Consider the following 21,181-nt stretch of genomic DNA (forward strand, 5'->3'; position numbering starts at 1 on the left):
AATTGATTAAAGCTACCATACTGCCTCTACTTGATTACTGTGACATTGTTTATAAATCAGCCCCAAGTACTGTACTGAAGAAGCTTGACTCAATGTATCACTCGGCCTTAAGATTTGCATTGAACTGCCCATATAGGACTCACCACTGTGACCTCTACATTGGGTCAAACTTAACATCTCTGAATGTTCGACGGCTTGTGCACCAGATCTTATTTATTCATGATGTACTTGCAAAAGAATCTGCAGATTACCTGCTGGATCTCATCTCTGTTTCAAAGAACAAATTTGACCTAAGGTCTACACTCATTTACCAGCTTAATATTCCCTATTGCCGTACATATACTGGAGGAAGGGCCTTTGCTATTGATGCCCCCAGGGTCTGGAATGCTGTTGCCAATAAATTGAAACTTGAGTCACTACCTATGAGATCTTCACTCAAAACTGCTCTAGAGGAGTTGTACACCCCTAGCTGCCAGTGCTATTCAGTGACCTAAAATAAAATGTTTCGCTCCGGATGATCGCTGCAAAGTATGACCTGTGTTTTGATTTAGTGTGCTGATCTTAAAGGTGGAGTGACTCATGCAGCCAGCTATGGCTGCAGGGTTTTGGTAGTACATGTTGTTTATGCCATTTATTGTGAAAATTCTGTCACAGTTCCTATGATTGCTTTTTCATTGCTTTCATGGCTTTATTTTGGTGATTTCGAAAAGTTTATTGGTTTAGCCATGTTTGTTTGTTGTAGTACAGAGTTAGACTGATGGCCTTAATTTAAGCTGTCTTGTGGTTGTTGTTGTTGTTGTTTGACTTGCATCCCACTGGGATTTTTGCACACAGCGTTGGTGTACGGTGTTTTTTCTGCAATATTTTGCTGTCTTTTCTTGGATTTTCTGTTTGCACTTAGTCACATATTCACTTTAAGATGTTTTTTTGTTCATGTTTTTGTTTTTTGTTTGTTGCGGTTGCACCCGATTCAAGAGCTGAATGGCTCACAGGGCTATACCTAATAAATGAACTTGAACTTGAACTTGAACTCACCCTGCTCAAGCCCATTTACTTTTCTTAAGAGTGTGGATGATGTCATTAACCTGGGTTTTTTTAATCGCGCTGGAATTCCAAGCAATGCACCTCTCCTCACTTATCTACGAGATTTTCATTTTTTTTTTCAATATCTTTTATGAATGACCGTGGTGGTGGTTCTGATGTTTCTGAGCCATATGCCATTAGCAGGATGAGTCCAGACTGAATCAAACCTTTCTGCTGTGGGCGCATTGGTATGTTAATTTTCACGATCAATTCCAGCTTGCTCATCACTTAACCGTCCCTCCTCTCTTCACATCAGAATGGCTCTGGCGGTTTTATTCCACGAGCAGGCACTAATTGGTAAATGACTCGAGCCCCTGTCTGGTCGCGGCACTGTGGGAATGCCGCACTTAGCGCAGCTGCGTTGGGGGGATTTTTCAGGGCAGAGAGGGCCAGGGGAGGGCAGTTGCCCCTCCCCCCCTTCAGACTCCCGCAGGGACCACCATGGCTTTGTTTCACGATTATATCCCTTGAGTGCGTCCAGGCAACTATAGGCTAAAGGGTAAAACAACTCGTGGAGCTGTGTAAACGAGATAAGACTTCACCAACAACTGATGAAGGCTCAGGTTTATTTAGGACCTGTTTTTTTATATTTGGCCAAAATAATTGTAGCCGCCATCATGTAATAAATCTAAAACCTGGCCGTATGGTTTTAATGGAGCGCTTATAGTGCACGGCATGAAATATAATCTATATGTTTATCTAAAAAAACAGTGCCATCGGTTCTTCTACAAAATTCACACCTGACGTGTTCAACACGTGATACCGTCTATTTCCAACTTACGCATGATTTTTTAGTATACCGTATATGCATGACATTTCTAACGAAATTAAGCTTATTGGAAACAATTGTTGGCACAAATACGCATAGTAGTGTATGAAAAATACATCTGTACTATAATTTAAGCACAGTAGAGCCGGATATAACCACACTGGAAGCAGAATTATAAGCAATACATCCTTAAACTCATAATTGATGTTTGGGTTAGGTCGGCATGATGGTGGAGGGTCTTAGGAAACACATTTGGCCAGATCTTTGTGCCCTAACCCAAAAATCTATGATGGTTCATAATATTGGCTTTGAAGACCTACGTGCAAAGTATACACATCCCTGCATTGCAATAGTGGGAGAAGGCTGAAGACAACTTTTTATATAAGCACACTACTTGGGATATAAGCACAGCTGGATTTTCTCCCAACGGGTGTGCTTAAATCCAGCGTCTACTGTACAACTATCAAATAAACGTTTTAAGATATTCAACAAATATCGAAACAGGGACACCATGGTGACGAGATGTTATCTCCCTCGCCAGCTATGCAGGAGCTCGTGGGTTCGATCGCGACCCGGACGATGCCTTTTCTCCCCATGGTAGTCGCGTGGATTTTCTCCAGGTTCCTCCGGTTTTGCCCTCAACGTTTAGATTATTTGGCCGCCGCGATAAATTCCCACTTGTGATGATCAGAAAGCCACTTCGATGAGCTACCATGTGTGGCCAGGTCACCTCTGGACAACAGCTAATAGTTCAGTGGGCTTTACCTGGTAAATAAATTGTTTAATTTAGTCTAATATTACAAAGCCACGTTACATACAGCGCAGTACTATGGGTGAGCTATAGCCCCACTTACTTTCCGTGGAGTTTCCCCATTGCATGCATGTGTAATAAAAGACTCCGTCAGGCGATGCTGGACTCCCTTTGTCTTTTATTCAGGTTCTTCTCCGCACCCCCACTGGCCTCCTCTCGGACCAGTGTCGTCTCGCGCGCGCCCCGCGCACGCTCCCTCTCGCGTGCCACGCACGCTCTCTCTCGCACGTGCTACGCACGCTCTCTCTCGCTTGCCCCGCACGCTCCTCCGTTTGCTCCTCTATTCCCGCACTCCGCACACCGCTGGCCGATGGCGTGCTGAGGTCCTTTGGCTACGTGGCCGATGGCGCGGATCTTTCCTCACCACCCAACGTGGCTCAGCCTCTTAACTTCCCCGACTGCCCCGATCTCTTCCGGGCTCCCACTTATATACATTCCCCCCACGTGACCCTGACTCCTCCCCTTCCGGATCGTCAGATCCGGCCTTCCCATACTACCCCGCTGGCTCCGCCCCCATTCACCTTGCCTCCCATTGGAGCCGAGGTGAACGGTGGCCCCTCCCACACGCCCCACAGACCAGGCTCCGCCCCCCAATACCCCGGGCCGTGTGATTGGACCAGAGCCCAGCAACAACCCCATTTATGCTCGCATTACACATGCATGAATAAAAAATGTGCGGCAACGCAAACGAACATGGAGAGGTTAAAGACAGAAGCCAAAGTGAAATGGTTTCAACGTGCCACGATGCACGTCTCATTCGGAAAGTAATTTCTGCACACGTTCCTTTTGATGTATTTCCAACGTGTCACACCCTGTCAACTGGATTCCATTGATTTTGAAATCCTTTATGAAGGAAAACATGTTTGTTTATTTGTATTGTCTGTGCATGAGTAGCTCATGATGCGAAGACACGTTTAAGTGATGGCCACATAACTACCGTACACTACTTGACCGACTGAAATGCCTTTGTCAGCTATATCCGGTCTCTTATTTTACAATCTGTTGTACTTAAATGTTCATACGGCACACAATCACAGTATAACACATTATAATGCACGACCGTTAATGCTGATGTTTGCAAGTTGCCCTTGTAACTGAAACCACCAATCGAAAAACACGTTACGTCGGACAGGTGTTTAGTTTAAATCCTCTTTAAATCCAGGATACAATTCAGGTCGGGTACCTGCAAACTGGTGCCATTATTCTAAGCCTCTGTTTCAGTCTCAGACCATCTATTATTCGTCACAGCCACCTGTGTAAGCATCCTGCTTCTATGCCAGGGCCATGTGATCATTAAGAAAATACTGTATGTACAGTACGCTACTACTGTCCAATACTTGGGAGGCAGATAAAACACAAACATGCGAAGATTTCACTCCAGGCGTAGGCCGAAAAGACCGCCGCTGTAATGCACCAGCAATTATGTCATTTTGTTTAATAATGGGGAATAAGAGTACTTGTTAATTACTGGGAAATTAACCCACTTGCATTCCAGGCAAATGTAGGAGCTGCACAGACATTTGACATGAAGCAATGTCTGTGCATGCTAATACACATGACAATATACTGCGTGATTTATTGTGGCGTAACACACGAGGCTGGTCATCCAGCTTGCGTTCAGTGAGCATTCTTTCACCATCACCTGATGAGAAATTACAGTCTCCCACCACGCACTACTGAGGGGTTTAAAATGATTCGTCATGCAATGGCTTTTTTAATGTTGTTGTACCAACAAACCATGGCTAGAGTACAGTTGTGCATGATGGCAATAGCCAACACTGGTGCTGAGGAAATTAGATTTTTTTTTGTACAAAAATCTGATCTACGTAGGCATAACGCAACCGGTCACCAAAACTCTGGCTTTAGGTGATGCATGTTGAGAAGGAAAGAGTCAGAAACCACTCGGAATCGCCGATTTGTTAATGATGTTACCTCTAGTCTCATGTCATAAGCTCAGGTGGCAGCGAGTGTCATGGGTGGGATGACACGCGATAGCATTGGGCAACCGCAATCGGCAACCATAACGTAATGTCATTTGCTAACAATCTGATCTGTGTACAGAAAACTGCGGCTATTTATTGCTATTTATTTAGAGTACTTGACTGCTATAAATTTCAAAATTTATAAGCCAGCTTCTGAAAAATAACTATATAGCTCAGTGGGCCTTGCCTGGTAACATTCAAAATAGCAGTTTAATACTAACTTTAGTTTATGCATGAAAATAAGCCGTTCATCTTTCAATGCATCGATCTGTCCATCTGTCAGCTTATCCCTCCATCCCTTAACACCATTATTGGCTGAAATTAGATCACAGTACAATATGTATGTATGTATGTTGAACTTCTTTCGCACGGTACGTAACCAACCATGTTAATTGGAGATGTGGGGGAAGGACAACAAACTATAGACAAAAAGTAGTTCTAAAGAAATGAGTTGTCAATCTAGATTTAAAAGTGCATAGTTCCAGTGGTTTCATAATATCGGAAGGAATGGCATTCCAGACGGCCGAAGAAGCACATCTGTAAGCGAGCGATGCAGTGAGGATAACCCAGAGAAGATAACCCAGATCAGCAGCAAGGTAATTGTGGTTAATTTATGGCAAGCACTTTGTGTAATGAGAGCGACCTTATAATGTATTCGTTTGGCAACCGGAAAAGTATCTGTACTATAGTGAATTAAAATTGTTAACAAAGGTGGGGGGCACATTATTTGTGGGAGGGAAAATAGGAAGGGCTGCTGGGTAATGGGTGAGTGCATGGCTGCCACTATTGCACCTGCAGACAGTTCCAGTAGACAGTTCCAGTCTCAATGACAGCAATGCGTTACTGTATATTTCTAACTTATTTACTGTGCGGTAATTATCAACAGTTTAATTATAAACTAACTAAACTTAATTTGGAGCTTTTGTGACTGCGTTAATTGTGTGTTGACCGACCCTCTGTGTTGCATTGCATTACATTTCGAAATTTTTGCTAGGTTAGTTAATTTAGTGTGTCTCTCTCCCTGCCTCCTAATTTTTTCAAGCTTTCGTATCATACCACTCATCGTGCTACTCATTGACATGCTAATTTCTCTAACTCCCCTCTCTCTCCGCCCCTGCCCCCCTCTCTCAAGTTTTTTACACCTTGCCACTCACCGTTTCCACTCATTGACATGCTAATTTCTCTAACCCCTCCCTCTCTCCCCGCCCCGCCCCCCCTTTCTCTATTTAAGGCCTCGACACAGAGGCGTAGTTTCTCTTTGTGCCTATGTTTGCTCTCTCTATGTATCTCTGTGATATTTGTCTGCTTATATGTCTGTCTATGTTTCTGGTTCTGTGTTTAATCTCTCTCTCAAATTTAGCATTCTCAGGAAGAGCGTAATCAACCAGATAGGGTGTTGACTGTTATGTTATCCGACTCTCTGTTGTATTACATTACATTTCTAAGTATACTAGATTTGTGTTTCTATTTAATTTATACCTGATGATGATTGCTTGTGTTGCAATCGCAACGTCGTATGCTAGTATTTAATTTAATTTATTATGTTATCTTTATATGTGACTTTACCGAAAGAACCAAAGTATAAACTAACTAGCTTTACTACCCGGCTTCGCCCGAGACTTGGATTCTTGTCTTGGATTGGATTAATACCGACACACATTCTTAAATTTCCCTTTTTATATATAGATGATGGGCGGAGGGGGGAAGCAATGGGTGATAAAATTGTGGATCTTTTTGTCATTGTGACAAAATGTGAGAACCGGTACAACCCGCTAGTGAACATTAAGGGGAGGGGGACCCAGAAAATCCGTGAGAATTCCGACTTGGCGAGACAGGACCATACATAGGGGAGAGGGTATTGGGCCCCACTGAAATCGTGGAATTTTACAAACAGGGATCTGGTGCTCACGTAAAAATCCGTTCCCTCGAGCCCCCACAAAAACGTGGCTCCTCCGCTCATGTCTGCGGACGCCTGGCCTTGGTTGAGTCTCCAAGAAACTCTTGCTCTAAACGTGTTTGTACAAAAATCACAGCTCCGGGCGTGAGTTTACAAAACATCAGAGACTCAAAGCATTTTCAAGACCAAAGCTTCAGTTGAGCATTATTCGCTTTACTGACAATTCTGAGAAACTAGAAATACCCACTCAATTCCTGACGTTCTGTAAATCTCTTGTATAAGCCCTGACATTTGAGATCTGGACCACGAACTAACATCAGCCAATTGAATGGGTTGATATACTCTGCGGTCTATTGGCGCACTTGGCTGCCACATGCCTTCCCGCCGCAGTTTTCTGCCGTTGACTGCAGCCACTGGGTTTTGCTCTGCAGTCACGCAGGGCGGCCGCACGTCCATCAACGTTTTTAAAATGCCAGATTGTGAAATGCCAAGCCGTGGAGTCTACGCGCCGTTAACGCTGATGCGGTAAAGGAAGCTGTGCGTGCTCACAGGAAAAGTCGCTTTTAAAAAGTGAATAAAAACCCGTCACATATTGGAGAGCGATACACGACTCTTGCGGAGAGGCTCACATACGTGCACGTTATACCTGCGTGGTTGGTGATCATTATTTTGACAGTAGAACTCCTTCAGATACCATCCCCCCCCTAATCCAGGTAACCCGTTGCACACACGGAGGTGAGTGATTATTCCCATCAAGCCACGGTTGGCTAAAAAACAAATCTGACATCAGGAGAATGAAAATGTCATTGTTACCATGGCGAAGTCCGCCGTACTGCCTCGGCAGGTGCACACACACATTCTTTCACAAACCTCACACATGCAGAATAATTACTGTGATGTTCTGTAATAGCAATTAACATTGTCCGTAATAACTTATGACCTGTCAAAATCACCAGGAAATGCGGGCCTGCTTGCCTTAGCACTTTCTCACATCTGTAGTAACATTCATAATGTACAGCCTCTTTGTCAATCTACTGCTTTATGATGGCTTTACCACATCCTGTCGGTCATAAGGTTAGTATGACCATACTTCACCATGCTGGTGAGTATGAGTTGGTGTAGTGGGTGCCCAACACCGGTTCAGATATCACTCGCCACTAAATTATCCGTGATCGGGAATTAAAATGAGGCTGCTGGGTAGATAGCACAGTGAATTATCCACTGTGCCACTACTTCCGCCAACCATCTATTTAGCAAGTATTGAAATCTCTTGTGTCAGTTCCAGCTCATGCGAAATCCTGGCATGGACTTCGCTTTCCTTTGGGCTTCTACAGAATGTAAGCGAAATGCTTTGTCCTGTGATACTAAAATTAGAAACCAAACAATTTTTTATTTTACCAGGTAAGGCCCACTCAGCTATCTAGCTATTTTTCAGAAGCAACCGGGCCTTAAAAGATTATTCTACGAAGTATCACGTGGGAATTTATAGCAGCCATATACTCTAAACTCATGTTTATTCTCTAAATGTGGATGGAAAAACCGGAGCGCCTGGAGAAAAATCTACGCAACCATGGGGAGAACATGCAAACTCCAAATATATATGCGCCAGTGGTCAGGATTGAACCTACGAATTCCTGTATACCAGGCAAGGTAGCTAACACCTCGCCACCGTGGCACCCTGTGCCCAGGTGCCAGTCACATAATTATTATGAAAATTCGGTTCAGTAGCCATTGTTGTTACTAGGTGGAAGCCCATTGAGACAATAAGCTTCCTTAGAAAGTAAGACAAAGTGAAGAGACTGGTAGGTATTGCATTCAAGGGGTTCTGGTTCTCATGCCAGGGAGGCTCAAGGCTTGCAGGACACAACGTGCATAGACAAGCCACCATGCTGGCAACAGCGGCGGTGCAGAGGCGCAGGGCAGCAACGCCAGTGGAGCGACGCTGAAGTCCACATTACTCTCTGGGACTATAAAAGGCTGCTGTTTAATAATAGGCTGTTACAGTGTAAATAACTGGCTGTAGATTATACACGTGTAAGGACAGTATGGGGTGATGTAGGGACAGTATGGCTTCCCATGGCCATGGTTACTAATTAAAAGTAATGGGAACAGACACGGTCACGTTAGGGTAATGTTGGACCTAAGTGGTTGCTAATAATGATTTATGCCACAAGCTTTCACAGGGTCACGTGAGGGGAAGCACGGGATCTAACGGTCGTAAATTGTAATAAGGGCAGAGACGAGACAGGGCCAGGTGCGGTGAGAGAGTGTTCGGGAATAGGGGCATGGCCGGGTCGTGAGAAGGATAAAAGCTGGCGCGAACCAGGGCTCTAGGCTGCTGTAGTCTGGGAACTGCCGTCGCTGTCGTCACCTTGAAGCGGGTCGTCTTCATCATCCTGGAGTAAGCACCTTGTAGTCTTAGAAGGCTAGAGTTATGTTGTCTCAGAATAGAGTTATCTAAGTTTCCCAAGTGTATATAGTTACCCGCGGTTACTCGTAAAATTTTCAGTGAGTCGGCGGACTTTATTAATAATAAATATACATATAACTGAACAAGACGGTGTCTCTAAGAGCTACATTACAAACTAATTAAATAATACAGTGTTGTACATCTAAAATTAGGGAGGGGGAGTGGGGGGTATTCCCAGACACGCACAAAAAAATAGTGCAGGCACCCCTCTGGCATCAAGTATATATGCTCTGCTGCCTCTGAATGTGAAATAAGATGACACACAAAGACGTATTGGCACTGCATATTCAGTGAAGTACAAATGTGTGTGCTTGGAATGAATGTGTATGGTCTGCTGTCGCTTGCTTGCCAGCGTGTTTGCTTCATTGGTCCCCCCGAGAAGAGCGCATGTGGCTTTTGTTCCGTCGTTATGGCCTGAGGTTACACTCGGTGGCATGTTGAGTACCCACGCTTGGTCATGAGCTTTTAATCAACCAGAACGTTCTGTTGGGTTATTGGAATGTACAAATGACTGCATTTACCCTGCTCTTCATTTTACTTTACACGAGGAATTTAGTTTTGTTTAAAAAAAGTCATTCGATCACACTACACTTCCTATCCACCACCCTTATATATTTGTTTCATCCGTCTTCAGATGAAGACATCGTGTAACCTGTTGTGTCGTAACAACGTCGAGAAACTCTCTTGTTAGTGCTGTTTAACTTTCTTTTGTGAATTCCTATTTTAAACTTAAATTTTTGCAGTATCTCTACACGGACATTTCCAAAAATCTCTGGTCTGAACTATAGTTTTACGAAAGTTTAAAATGTACGAATAAATGTTTGATTGCAGCAAAAGTGCCTTCGCTACACTTTCCACCCAATCGTGCGGTGTAAGTCATAGGCCATAGTACATGCAATGTAAGTGCAGTTGTGTAACAATACTTGGTCGTGTGGAGTTGATATATGTGAGTTTATTTCAGCCTGACAATATGCCTCATGATGGCCTCAGTAATGGCTCCATTAACGGCCGTGGGTCACACACTCCGAGAGAGCCAAAGCCAGGCTGCTCACTCTTGCATGAGTCGCGTTGAGTTGAGTTGCCCTCCAGCCTGCCCTTGGACCACTCACACGGAGTCCTGAGACCATGACTGCGGTGGCTTAGAGCAGTCTCAGAGGGCCTTGAACAAAGGGGGTTCCACAGAAATCTTAATGCACCACTACTGCAAAGGTAAAATGGCAGCAATGCATTTTTGAACAAACATGGCTGATCCCTTGTTGGCTTCTCACTCGGGCGTTGCTACACCCGGGCATAATGCTGCCTCCTGTGGCCTGCGTGGGGTGATCGTGAATCCGATCATTACACGCAAAGTGCTTGCCACAAATGAGCCACAAATGAATTACAAATTAACCACAAAACCTTGCTGATCTTGTCAAGGAGCATATAAACTATCACGCAAACTCCGCTCATCCTCGCAATAACGGCTTTTCGTTAACCATCGAACGAAGAGGTCACCGCATCGCGCGCTTTCAGATGTGCTTCTGTGGCCATCTGGAATGCTCTTTCTTCCAATATTAGGAAGCCATTGGAACTATGTACTTCTAAATCTAGATTGAAAACTAATTTCTTTAGAACTGCTTTTTGTGTTTAGTGTGTTGTCCCCCCCCCCCCCACCTCTGATCAGCACGATTGGCTACATACAGTGCGGAAGAAGTTCAACACACATACATAAGTGCCCATATATGTGGAGGTGTGTCAACCATCTGACTCTCGTGCCTTGCGGTGGCGCGCCACTTGTTATTGCACGTCACTTGTTATTGCACGTCAGCATTAATCAGTGGGGGAAGGAAAGTATGAATGTGTGGGTTGGAAGCACTTAAGATCATGCTGGGTATGTGCTGATTATTTGAGTTGAATCTACATTAAAGTAATTTGATCGCATACTGAGATATTTCAACGAATATGTTTTAGATAAACAGATTCTGTGTTGCAAATCAAAGTGACATATGAGTCGAAGGATGGTTCTGTTCCAGGTCTAGACTGATGAATATCAGATGCCAGTGTTTTTCTATGCCCTGCTGCATTTGTCTTCCCAGGGTTAACATTTAAACAACACGGTGTACTCATTTTAGGCTGAATCGACCTATAGGAAACTAAAGGTAGGTTTAGATGAAATGTAAATATTTAGGGATGGTCAACCAGCTTAAAAAGGACAATTTTGCAAATCTCACTCGCTGGGGACTGAGCTATTGGCGGTTGCGTGAAAGGGTCATGTATGTGAACATCTACATAAAACGACCGCTAAACTGCCACGCACAAACACTGTATTGGGTAACGGCAGTTACTTTTTCAGGGCAGATATGTGACAATCGGACATGGCACGTTGTTTCAACATTGTTTTGGTACAGAGGACATACACTGCTTTGGTAAAATCGTGGTGCTTATAGAGTACAGTATTTAAGTGAGGATACTTAACACATGGACCACACACAGATGCACGCAAACACGCACGCAAACACACACACAACTGTGCAATATGCAATGATGTGGCTTGCCATTAGACTCAAATGTCCATACACCCTGTAATACAGTACGTATCTGCGCATTTGAATTTCAAATGTTGTAAGCGGCTGTGCCCCAAAACATTGCTTCCTGAGGTGGCACTGAATTTGGATGTGTGATGGAGACTCCCTTGAGTAATTGTGCATTATGTATTATGGATATTTTGTCTCACTTGACCTAGGTGAAGAAGATTAAAGCTATTAATGTCATACTCACAAGTAAATCCACAAAGCTCTTTTTGTGGCGTAAATTCATGAAACCGTCAGCAGAATCTACACACACCAAGCTGTCACCAAGTGGATAGATAGGAGTGTGTCCAATTGTAACCATACAATGCAAAGATTCAAAACAATTTTTTTTTTACTTTACCAGGGTAAGGCTCGCTGAGCTATAAAGCCTTTTTTCAGAAGCGACTGGCCACAAATAATAGCTCAACAAAGTAGCTTATCATGTGTAAATTTATAAAGCAGTCAAATAGTCTTCATGCATGTTGATTCTAAATGTGGAGGGATAAACCGTAGAACCCGCAAAAAATCCACAACACCACGGGGAGAGAGATATTCAAGCTCTAAATAAAGTATACAGGTGCCCGGGTCGGGATCGAACCGGTGGCCTCCTGTATACCAGGTGAGGTAGTTAACATCTAGCGACTGCGGCGCCCAAATATAATGGTGCTCGACGATTGTTGATGTACTGCTGGTGGAATGACACGTGACAATTTCGGTATCCACTGCAGGAACCGTGAGAATCAGAACCTGTTCAGAGCTGGTGCAATGCCATCACCAGCGGACGTGGAGGAGTAATATGGATGGTACACCCAAGCAGATCTGAGGCCAATGCCTCAATATTAGTGTCGCGCCATACCAAGGCGCTGTAGGTCTTCTTATGGTCACCACCCTCACAGGCCGATAGGGGGTGGCCGAGAGAGTGAGCGGGAGGTGTGGTGGTTGACCTGGGGTAAAACCCCCCCTGGGTACCCCGTGACCGGAGGTGGAGAACCCAGACCCCCAAGGGGTGGGGGGCTCGGGGCTAGGGGCCAACGGTTCATTCCCGACCCTTCCAGACACTTCTGGAAGGTTCGGGGGTAGGTGTGGTTAGGGGCAGGATAAGCCCCAACTTGTGTATAAAAGCCGGTCCTCTCAACGGGACCAGCAGTGTTCGTCCACTCATGACCCAAAGACGTCTGAAGACTAGACCAGCACCCTGGGACCCTCAACCGAGGCTTTTGTCAGAGCTGCGTTGCTTCGGACCAGTTGTGGGGACCCGTACCCTGGCTAGGTCGGGTCAGTCTAGCCTCCCCTAGCTTCCGTAGCGGAGGACCCGTGAGAGCATAGCCCGGAGTGCTAGAAGGGAGGCTGTACCTCCCTTAGGTGTTCGGGTGACAGGGCCATACCACGTAGTGTTACAGGGGCCATAGCCGTAAGTGTTACGTCTATTGGTATTGTTATCGTTTATCGTAATAAACGTGTTGCCTCCAGAGAGAAGCCTCGCTCCACGTTTATACCCACAATATTAGTATACGTCCATCAAGCAGCAGGTAGAAAAAATCCCGTTGTTAGCAATGGTGATATATTTATTCATTGTATTATTAGTAATGTATTGCCCTTTATTTACCCTGCAACATTTAATTGGTCTCGACAATGTACCCACATTGGTAAGTTTGGCCAATTCTATGAATGTTTGGCATGTAGGAGTGCCCTGAGAAAATAGAACAAGATCCAAACATTAACGATTTCTCTGCTGCACTACCATCTCCAGGCCACTTCACAACTAAAGCCTACATCACCTGATATTCCCAGGCAGACTCCCATCCAAGTGTAATACGAGAGTTCACCGCCGATCGGTGGGATAGGCTCCGCCGCCTGGACCATCAACCAATCAGAGGGATGAGCCAAAGTTCAAGGGCGTGCCTCAAAGGCCCTGGGGAGTAACCATCTAGAAGGGTCGAGAAGGGGTGTGGCTGTAAGCGGGGCTTGGTGACGTAGGTCAGGGGATATAAGGGGAAGCCGGAAGGGGCTCGAGGTCAGTGTGTGGAGTCATGGGAGCGGGACCACGTCTCGCCCCTCCGGAACGCCAGCGGCCACGTGGCGGGCCGGAGGCTTCCTCCTTGCGAGCCGCCTGTCAGCGGCGCGCGGGAGCGGGAGAGGGTGTGAGCGAGCGGACGTGAGCGACAACATCTAACCGCGCGGGAACGGGAGTGCAGCCGTGTCAGAGTGAAGAGCGCGGAGCTGTCCAGCTGTCAAGGAATGAATAAATAATAAAAAGACACAAGTTACAGATTGTCATCGCAGTGGTTTATTACATAAGTACTAACCAGGCTAAACCTAGATTTGAAGCTTTCGTGACTGCAAGGATTCATATTCTTAGGTTTTTTTGGTAAAGTCACGTAGGTAAAAAAAAAAATTAATAAAAGTAAAATAAAATAAAAATCACGACGTTTCGGAGGCAACACAAGCTTCCGTCTTCAGGTGGAACCGTCACAGCCCGACAGCTGTATCAAGTAAATGAGAGATTACAGGAGATACCACTCCGGATATATAATGGTTGAGGGGGGGGAAGGGCCAGGAATGGCCCACTTTTTATTATTATGGTAAGGTGCGGCTTGAGACTATGAATAGACTGCATAACAAAAGACTGAGCCTTTATTATGGAGAGGTTCGGTTTGTGATTACGCCTAGCCTACATAACAAAAGTGTGAAAAAAGAAAGCTAAACCTGGTAGAAAGCTAAACATGGTAAAACAAAACTGGTTGTCTATCAGTAACCTGTAATAGTTTTCTGTCAAATAAGATGGTCCAAATAAGTGTAGTTAAATATTTTTTGCATGGTTAATCACATCTTTCCAATGATTACTCAGTTTGTAACCATCATCACGGTTGAAATTATGTCTGTGTTTGTATATTTGCATGGCTTCGTGTACAAACCTTTGATGGTAGCCAGGAGGTTTGCAGAGCACCTTGGTCTGTGCATGTTGTGCGTCTCTTTGTATTTATGTATGTGAGCAAGTATCTGCAATTGCAAGCACATCCGTAGCGTGTGTGCCTGGCCAGCTTCTGCAACAATGTGCTTTCGGGTGAACTGCACACAGCCGATGGGAACCATCTTTCGGTTCACAGGTCACAATTGGTGCCAGATCTGATCGCAATTTGAAGCGATTAAATATTCAAGCCGGAGTGAAGAGAGCCGTGCTAATTCACTGCATCGTGCTGCCCTGCATGCCTGGCTGTGCGCAGTGGGCGGCTGCCGCTTTGCGTGGCTGCACTATGAAAGGGTTCTTTCCTCCTCGCTTCTTGACTACTCACGGTGTTCAGCGAACGAACGTCCCGTCAATAATTAATCAACGCTATTATTTTTGGGGCTGCAAAAACTTACCGAAACTTTGACAATTTGTTTCACCTTTGTCACTTGTTGGGTGCTCTTCTCTGGGCCTGGCAGATTTTGTTTGTTTCCACGTATTTTGGGGACATTGGTGCAAAGGCTCTCCGCTGGGCCAAAATTTCCCATGTAATTAAATATCTGAAGCAGTTAAATGGAACGGGCTAGCATTTTTATAATCTGATTTTAAATGTAATGAGTTCCATGGTTTTATGGTTTTCACTTAAAAGTAAATAATCATAATACATTCCAAACCCCTACCAAACAGCTTGAATAATTTATAATCCTGTGTCGCGCTTGTGAGTAACATCAAACATATACGGGACTGTACGTTCATATTTGCGAAAGCATGATGGCTGATATAGCAATGGCCTAACAAGTTTTACATTTACACATTTGGAGTGGTTTTACCACAGACATTCACTAAGAGTGCTCTCTGGCCGCTGGCTTGATTGGAGCCACGCCGTGTGGGCCGGTGGCGTTGATCACCACTGCTCAACCCGAACTAGAAATACTCTGATACTTGCATTGCCTTTGTACTGTTTGCCTTTTGGGGTTCTCTGGTCTGACACAAGTGAGAATATGCCATGGTGTAGGCTAATTAGTTGCAAAGACAATGCACATATTTTCAGAGCATGTTTGTTTGCATGTTCGCCACAAGTACATGTGGTCAATGCAGACTTGATGCCTTGCAAAAAGTATCTGTTTGGTGTTTGAACATATTAACACCTGTTTAATTGCCAGAAAGGCTAAAACAATCTATTCTTATTTTTTCATTCTCTTCTGTGCATCTGTGGCATTGCCGTGCTCCGTGCGGCCGTGAGAGCAGCAAGCACTGGAGGCAACGCTGGGGCTGCTGGCGACGAGCAGCAACGAGCTGGAGCTTCTGCTCGCTCGCCTCCTCCAGCTTCACCAGCAAGTGGAGGTACGGCAGGAGGAGATGGCCGCGAACCCACCCCTGTAGAACACTGCCCATCAGAGCATTGCAGTGGACAATAAGAATCTATGCTCTTCTCCCGGAACTGCATTTCAATTAACTTATCTTTTACTAGTGACCATTTACCAGAGCTCGTGCAGTTTGGTGACAGCTTGACGCATTGTGTCTATCCACACAAAGACAAAAAAACTAAAGCAGTTGATTTATATTGCCCTCAGTTGTTTAATTCCTTGCGTACTGCCATTAATCGCTGACCCTCACAAACGTAACAAGGTAGGGATCAATAACCATCAATATTATTTATACCGGCTTTGAAAATATTTTCAACAACTTTGCAATCAATGCAGCCAACAAAACTTTCACTCAAACACGAGTGAAACTCGGAATTGCTGCGAGCCTGACCGGAGTGGAGCTGCTACCCTCTTTCTCTTTACGCAACAATTGTAATATATGTGCACTTACGTAACTCAAAGTCTCGCCATTTGACATTAAATAAATTTGCCAGAGTTGAAGCAATTTCTGAAATTGGAGGTGGTGGGGAGGGGGGTTAGTTTTAAATTGAAAGTGTTAGTCTTTTTTACGTACATTGATATCACATTTAAAGGCAAGTCATATAAAATCTTACTCGGCACTTTTGTCTTACAATTTAACATTAGCACACAGGCGAGCAACATACTCTTGAAAATTTATTTTACATCCAAAATAATTGGCGAATCGTACATATAAATAAATAAAAACTGCTTATGTAAATGTACTCGACTTATAAACATTTACTGTAATAATTAAACTACTGCAAGATACAATTTAACCCGAAAACATCTTAAAATGCAAGAAGATAAAACATTGTTAGAGGCAGTCTGTTCTCCGATAACGCGGTAGTTGCGTTCCTGAAGAACACTGCATTATGTAAAAATTGTGTTATAATAGTATATATGTAGTGACATCGCGGGATGTCACTGTGTAATGCCGGCCCTAGAGAGGCACGGCATGTGGTGTATTGACATCGCAGACACCATTAGGATGTGGGTGCAGTACTGGCCCTAGAGAGGCTCGGTGAGCGCTGATCGATAGCACTGGATGGCACCACGCTTGGCATGCAGTGCCGGCCTCTACAGGATAGGATGTGGGAGTGCCAGCCATGGAAATGGAGTTACTAAGGGCTGTGGCACTCTAGGGGTGGTCACGTGTCAGGGTCGAGATCCTGCTCGAGGATTCTGGAAGGTGGTCGTGGCCAAGGGTGGTGCCACCCACGCGACAGAGGATTTAAGCCGGGTCCCCCAGAGGGCCCGGCGCTGTTGTTCATCCTGAAGAAACCTTCGTCTACGTCCTACGTTCTACAGGTCTCCAACACGTGGACCTGGACCCGAGCTGTTGGTCCTGGTCCGTTGAAGCTAGTTACGTTGTAATTAGTGTAGTTAGCCTGGTGGTACACCACCCTAGGTTGTTATTCTGTGAAGGGGCAGTCGGTGTTAAATAAATGTGTTGCCTCCAAGAGTACGTCTGCGACTCAGTTGAACTCACTACATATATAATATAGGGTAAAGCACAGTCTGTGATAACACGTGAGATGCTTACGCAGGCTGAACAAAGACTGAGGAGCGTGGGTAGCATCTAGAAGCATCCAGCAGCACCCGCCTTGTGTGATGTTATGCCGAGGCAGCCGCACAACTGTTGATTCCTACTCGCACGATGTAGTTCCGTTAACTAAATTGCGTTATATACAATTCGCATTTACGTTATAAAAAATGTGTTATTTCATACATTCATCGCATTATATTACATTCGCATTATGAACACATGTGGCGTGATAGGAGAACAAACTGCATTACGCTGTGACTAAACGTGCTGAGTTGGGCAGGACACCTCATTGGAGACTCCAGCTTGTTTAGAATGCAGCTGCTAGAGTGCTTAGACATACACCATTCCGTGAGCACATTACACCAGACCTCTTATCTCTTCATTGGCTACCAGTCAAATTCCGAGTGGATGTTAAGACACTACTATTAACCTATAAGGCTTTAAAAGGGCTCAGCCCACATTACTAGCAGGAACTTATACATTTGTATATTCCATGAAGGTCCTTAAGATCTTCTGATCTACAACTGCTCAGCACTCCTAGGTCTTGGTTGTGCACTCTTTTGGTGATCCGACTTTTGTTCATGTGGAACCCAAGCTATGGAACACCTTGCCACTTGAAATCAGGCACTCAGAGTCGGTAGTTATATTTAAGTATGCTTTGAAAACCCATCTATTCAAAGTGGCCTTCCCTCTATAGTGTGGTCGGTTGCCATGGTTGTGTTTTTGTTTCCTGCTTTTCATGCATTGTGTATTTGGATCCTAGGATGGAATGCGCATTATGAATTTGAATTATCATTATTATTTGCTGGTGGTCAACACTAACGATGGAGTAGGAGCCAAGGAAGGCAACATGCCAGAGAGCACATCCACTGAGGAGATGGAGTGATGACACGTGGGTGAAGTTGGATTGCTACATCGAAGGACCATGGGAGATGGGAACAGCTTGGGGAGGCCTTCATCCAGCAGTCGATTCATCATGGCTGATTGATGATGATGCTTTATGGTTCTTAAATTATACTCGCCTTTTGCCTGTCCAAGGACGGGTGTATTTCAGTAAATCTGAAACTTGCAAGCGAAAAGCAGACTGCGACGTGATATTCATTGGATCCATTCGTGTGAAATTGGTAAGGCCGCGGTGACACAGACTTATTTCATTTAAAGATTATAATCTCTTGTTCATTATGACGTCCTTTTTACTTCTGTCTCAATAGCGTTACGGAGATCGCGTAACGTGAGGGTGCTGCTTGTAGTGAGGGTTGTAAGTTGACGCTGAGGAGGGGGGAGGAGGTGCCTCACCCCCCCCATGTGGAGTGACGTCACCCGCTAATTAATATTAATGGAAGGGAGGTGTCCATTTGGAAGACGTCACCTCTTCATGATTAATAATGTGGGGGCCTGTTCGATGTGGAGGACGTCACCTGTTCATGAGTATTAATGAAGGGGGCTGGCCGACGTGGAGTGACGTCACGCGCGGGACACACAGACATTCTAGGCTCATTATAGTAGTAAATTCCAAAATGATAAAAAAAATCCTTCAACTATTCTACTGCCTACGCCATAGCAAACATCATCACCACTGCCACTGGAAGGCACGAATGGAAAATGTAAACAAGTCTCGCTTCCTCACTTCACTCACAGCGCCAGACAACAAACAAAACAATGCCTAATGCAATGAAGTAAACAACAGCAAACTACAGTGACAGCACTGGGTCTCGGGTCAACTGAGTTTAAATCGCTGACTCGTGATTCAGCTGCCCGTTCTTCCAGAGTCATGAAATAAAGGCCTCCATCTTACAAAATTGCCCACAGCCAATCTTCACTGTATGGGAGGTCGCTCCTTCTCGGCTACTGCTCCCGCTGTCTGGAATTCTCTTCCCCTTGAACTTTGCGCCGTCGAGACTGCGAACATTAACACCCCGTTTGTCTTCATGTGCTGGAGCCAATTCCTTTGTTTTGTAAAGCGACTTGAGATGTGTTTGCGTTTAGACGCTCTATAAAATGTAAATCGTGTAAGTAACCGCTTTGTGAACAAAAAAACAAGCATCTAATGGATGTTGGGCCTTGCCACAGGTGTGTGGAATTTTCACCACGGGCTTGGCGTCGCTGGGATGGCCCGGTTCTTGTTTAAGCATGGAGAGACTGACTCCCCGTGTTGTCTCTCCTCTTTGTTCGTGAAGGAGAACTCGTCGAATCAGGAGAACAAGCTCGAGGGGGAATGTGAGAATCTGATGCAGATCATCCGCCAGAGGAAGCAGGCGATCAGCACCCGCATCCACGAGGGCAAGGCAAGTGCTCTCCTCCTGCTCTGTGAGAATCTGAATCGGAAGTTGATTTCTCCATCAAGTAAAGCCCATTGAGCTAAGAAGCTCATTTTCAAGGGTGACTCGGCCTGCTTTGAAGAAGACAACTTCAAAGCAGGCATGACTATAAGAGGGTTCAAAGAGGAAGCTGCAGAGTTGCATTCACCATGCTAATCGCACCCCCTGATTTGGCACGGTTGTCTACGTCCCGTCTCAATGAGAGGTACACTCTTATTGAGACGGGACGATGGGACGATGGTCCAGAATAATGATGGAGCTGCAGGCAAGGAATGGAACACGTCCGAGATGGCACCTACTATGGAGACGGAGCGATAAAATGCTGCTCGTGTGCCGGGACGAAGTGGTTCTTTACATCGCAGCGCTGTGAGAGATGGTGATAGCTTGGAGAGGCCTCCGTCCAGCAGTTGACGGATCATGGCTGCTGCTGATGATGCTGATGATGCTGATGATTGTGACTGCCCCCGTGGTGTGCATGCAGTTTGCACGCTTGAGGAAGCTGGAGCAGCAGATGTCCGACTGCAGGCAGTGCCTGGAGCACTCTACCCTGCTCATGGGTCAGGCAGAGTATGGCCTCAAGGAGGCCGACCATGCGCGCTTCCTACAAACTGCCAAGGACATCACTGAGCGGTAGCGTCTCTCAATCACCCGCAGGCCTCACAGGCTGTTTCGTCTCCTCCACACCGCGTTCAGCTAACCCCGTTGCAGCGAGCTCGCAGCACTCCTCTTTCTGCTTCTTCCCTCGTACTGCTCCGCTTCACAAACTCCTCCCATTGTCGCTTCTGTCCCAAGTTCTTGCTTGACATCAAAATATAATGTTTCAAAGTAAAAAGGTCAATATTTTATAATAATTTGGCAGCATGCCTGAAAATCACTTGCTTCGCTTACATGACGCTTACAAATCACGTCCGTGAGCCTGGGAATCATACTCTTGGAAGGTGCCTATGTGATTCAAGCCATTTGTGTGCACGGCGCTTTGATGGATCCCATTTGAATCATCGATTTGCGTAACGCTGCTTCTTCCACGGCACGCGATGTGGTGCAGGTTGACCATGGCCACCGCCACGTCCCAGATGCTGCTGCCCGAGGTGACGCTCAGCGACTCATTCGATCACCTCACGCTCGACTTCACCAAGGAGAAGAAGCTCCTGGAAGCCTTGGACTGCCTGACGTGTAAGGTTGCCGAGCCGTGTTACCCGCGGAGAGGCTACAAACAAAAACACAATGGGGGAGGGGGGTGCAATCACGCGTGGCCACGCCGGGTCGTGTGATGATACAGTACTCGGTTGGGAGATGATTCAGCCAATCGTTTCCATCTGAGGTCAACAAAATAGGCACCACTTTGTCAAAAGACAACAATGTTTACCCTGTGACTAAAACTGACCGCCCCCATAGACACATTGAATTTTATTATCACTGGG

At 45.4% G+C, this 21,181-nt stretch overlaps 1 protein-coding gene across 1 annotated transcript in view; it reads left to right on the forward strand.

Annotated features, from left to right (window-relative positions):
* MID1 (midline 1) overlaps positions 1 to 21,181 on the forward strand; it is a 72,455-nt gene that overhangs the window by 24,037 nt on the left and 27,237 nt on the right. Inside the window, exons 4-7 of the mRNA XM_078602736.1 lie at positions 15,757 to 15,852; positions 19,620 to 19,727; positions 20,242 to 20,390; positions 20,806 to 20,933. Coding sequence (XP_078458862.1) covers positions 15,757 to 15,852; positions 19,620 to 19,727; positions 20,242 to 20,390; positions 20,806 to 20,933 — 481 coding nt within the window. The remainder of the gene's footprint in view (positions 1 to 15,756; positions 15,853 to 19,619; positions 19,728 to 20,241; positions 20,391 to 20,805; positions 20,934 to 21,181) is intronic.

The sequence above is a fragment of the Lampetra planeri genome, chromosome 19 (genome assembly GCF_965212315.1).
Source record: "Lampetra planeri chromosome 19, kcLamPlan1.2.h2, whole genome shotgun sequence".
NCBI lineage: Eukaryota > Metazoa > Chordata > Hyperoartia > Petromyzontiformes > Petromyzontidae > Lampetra > Lampetra planeri.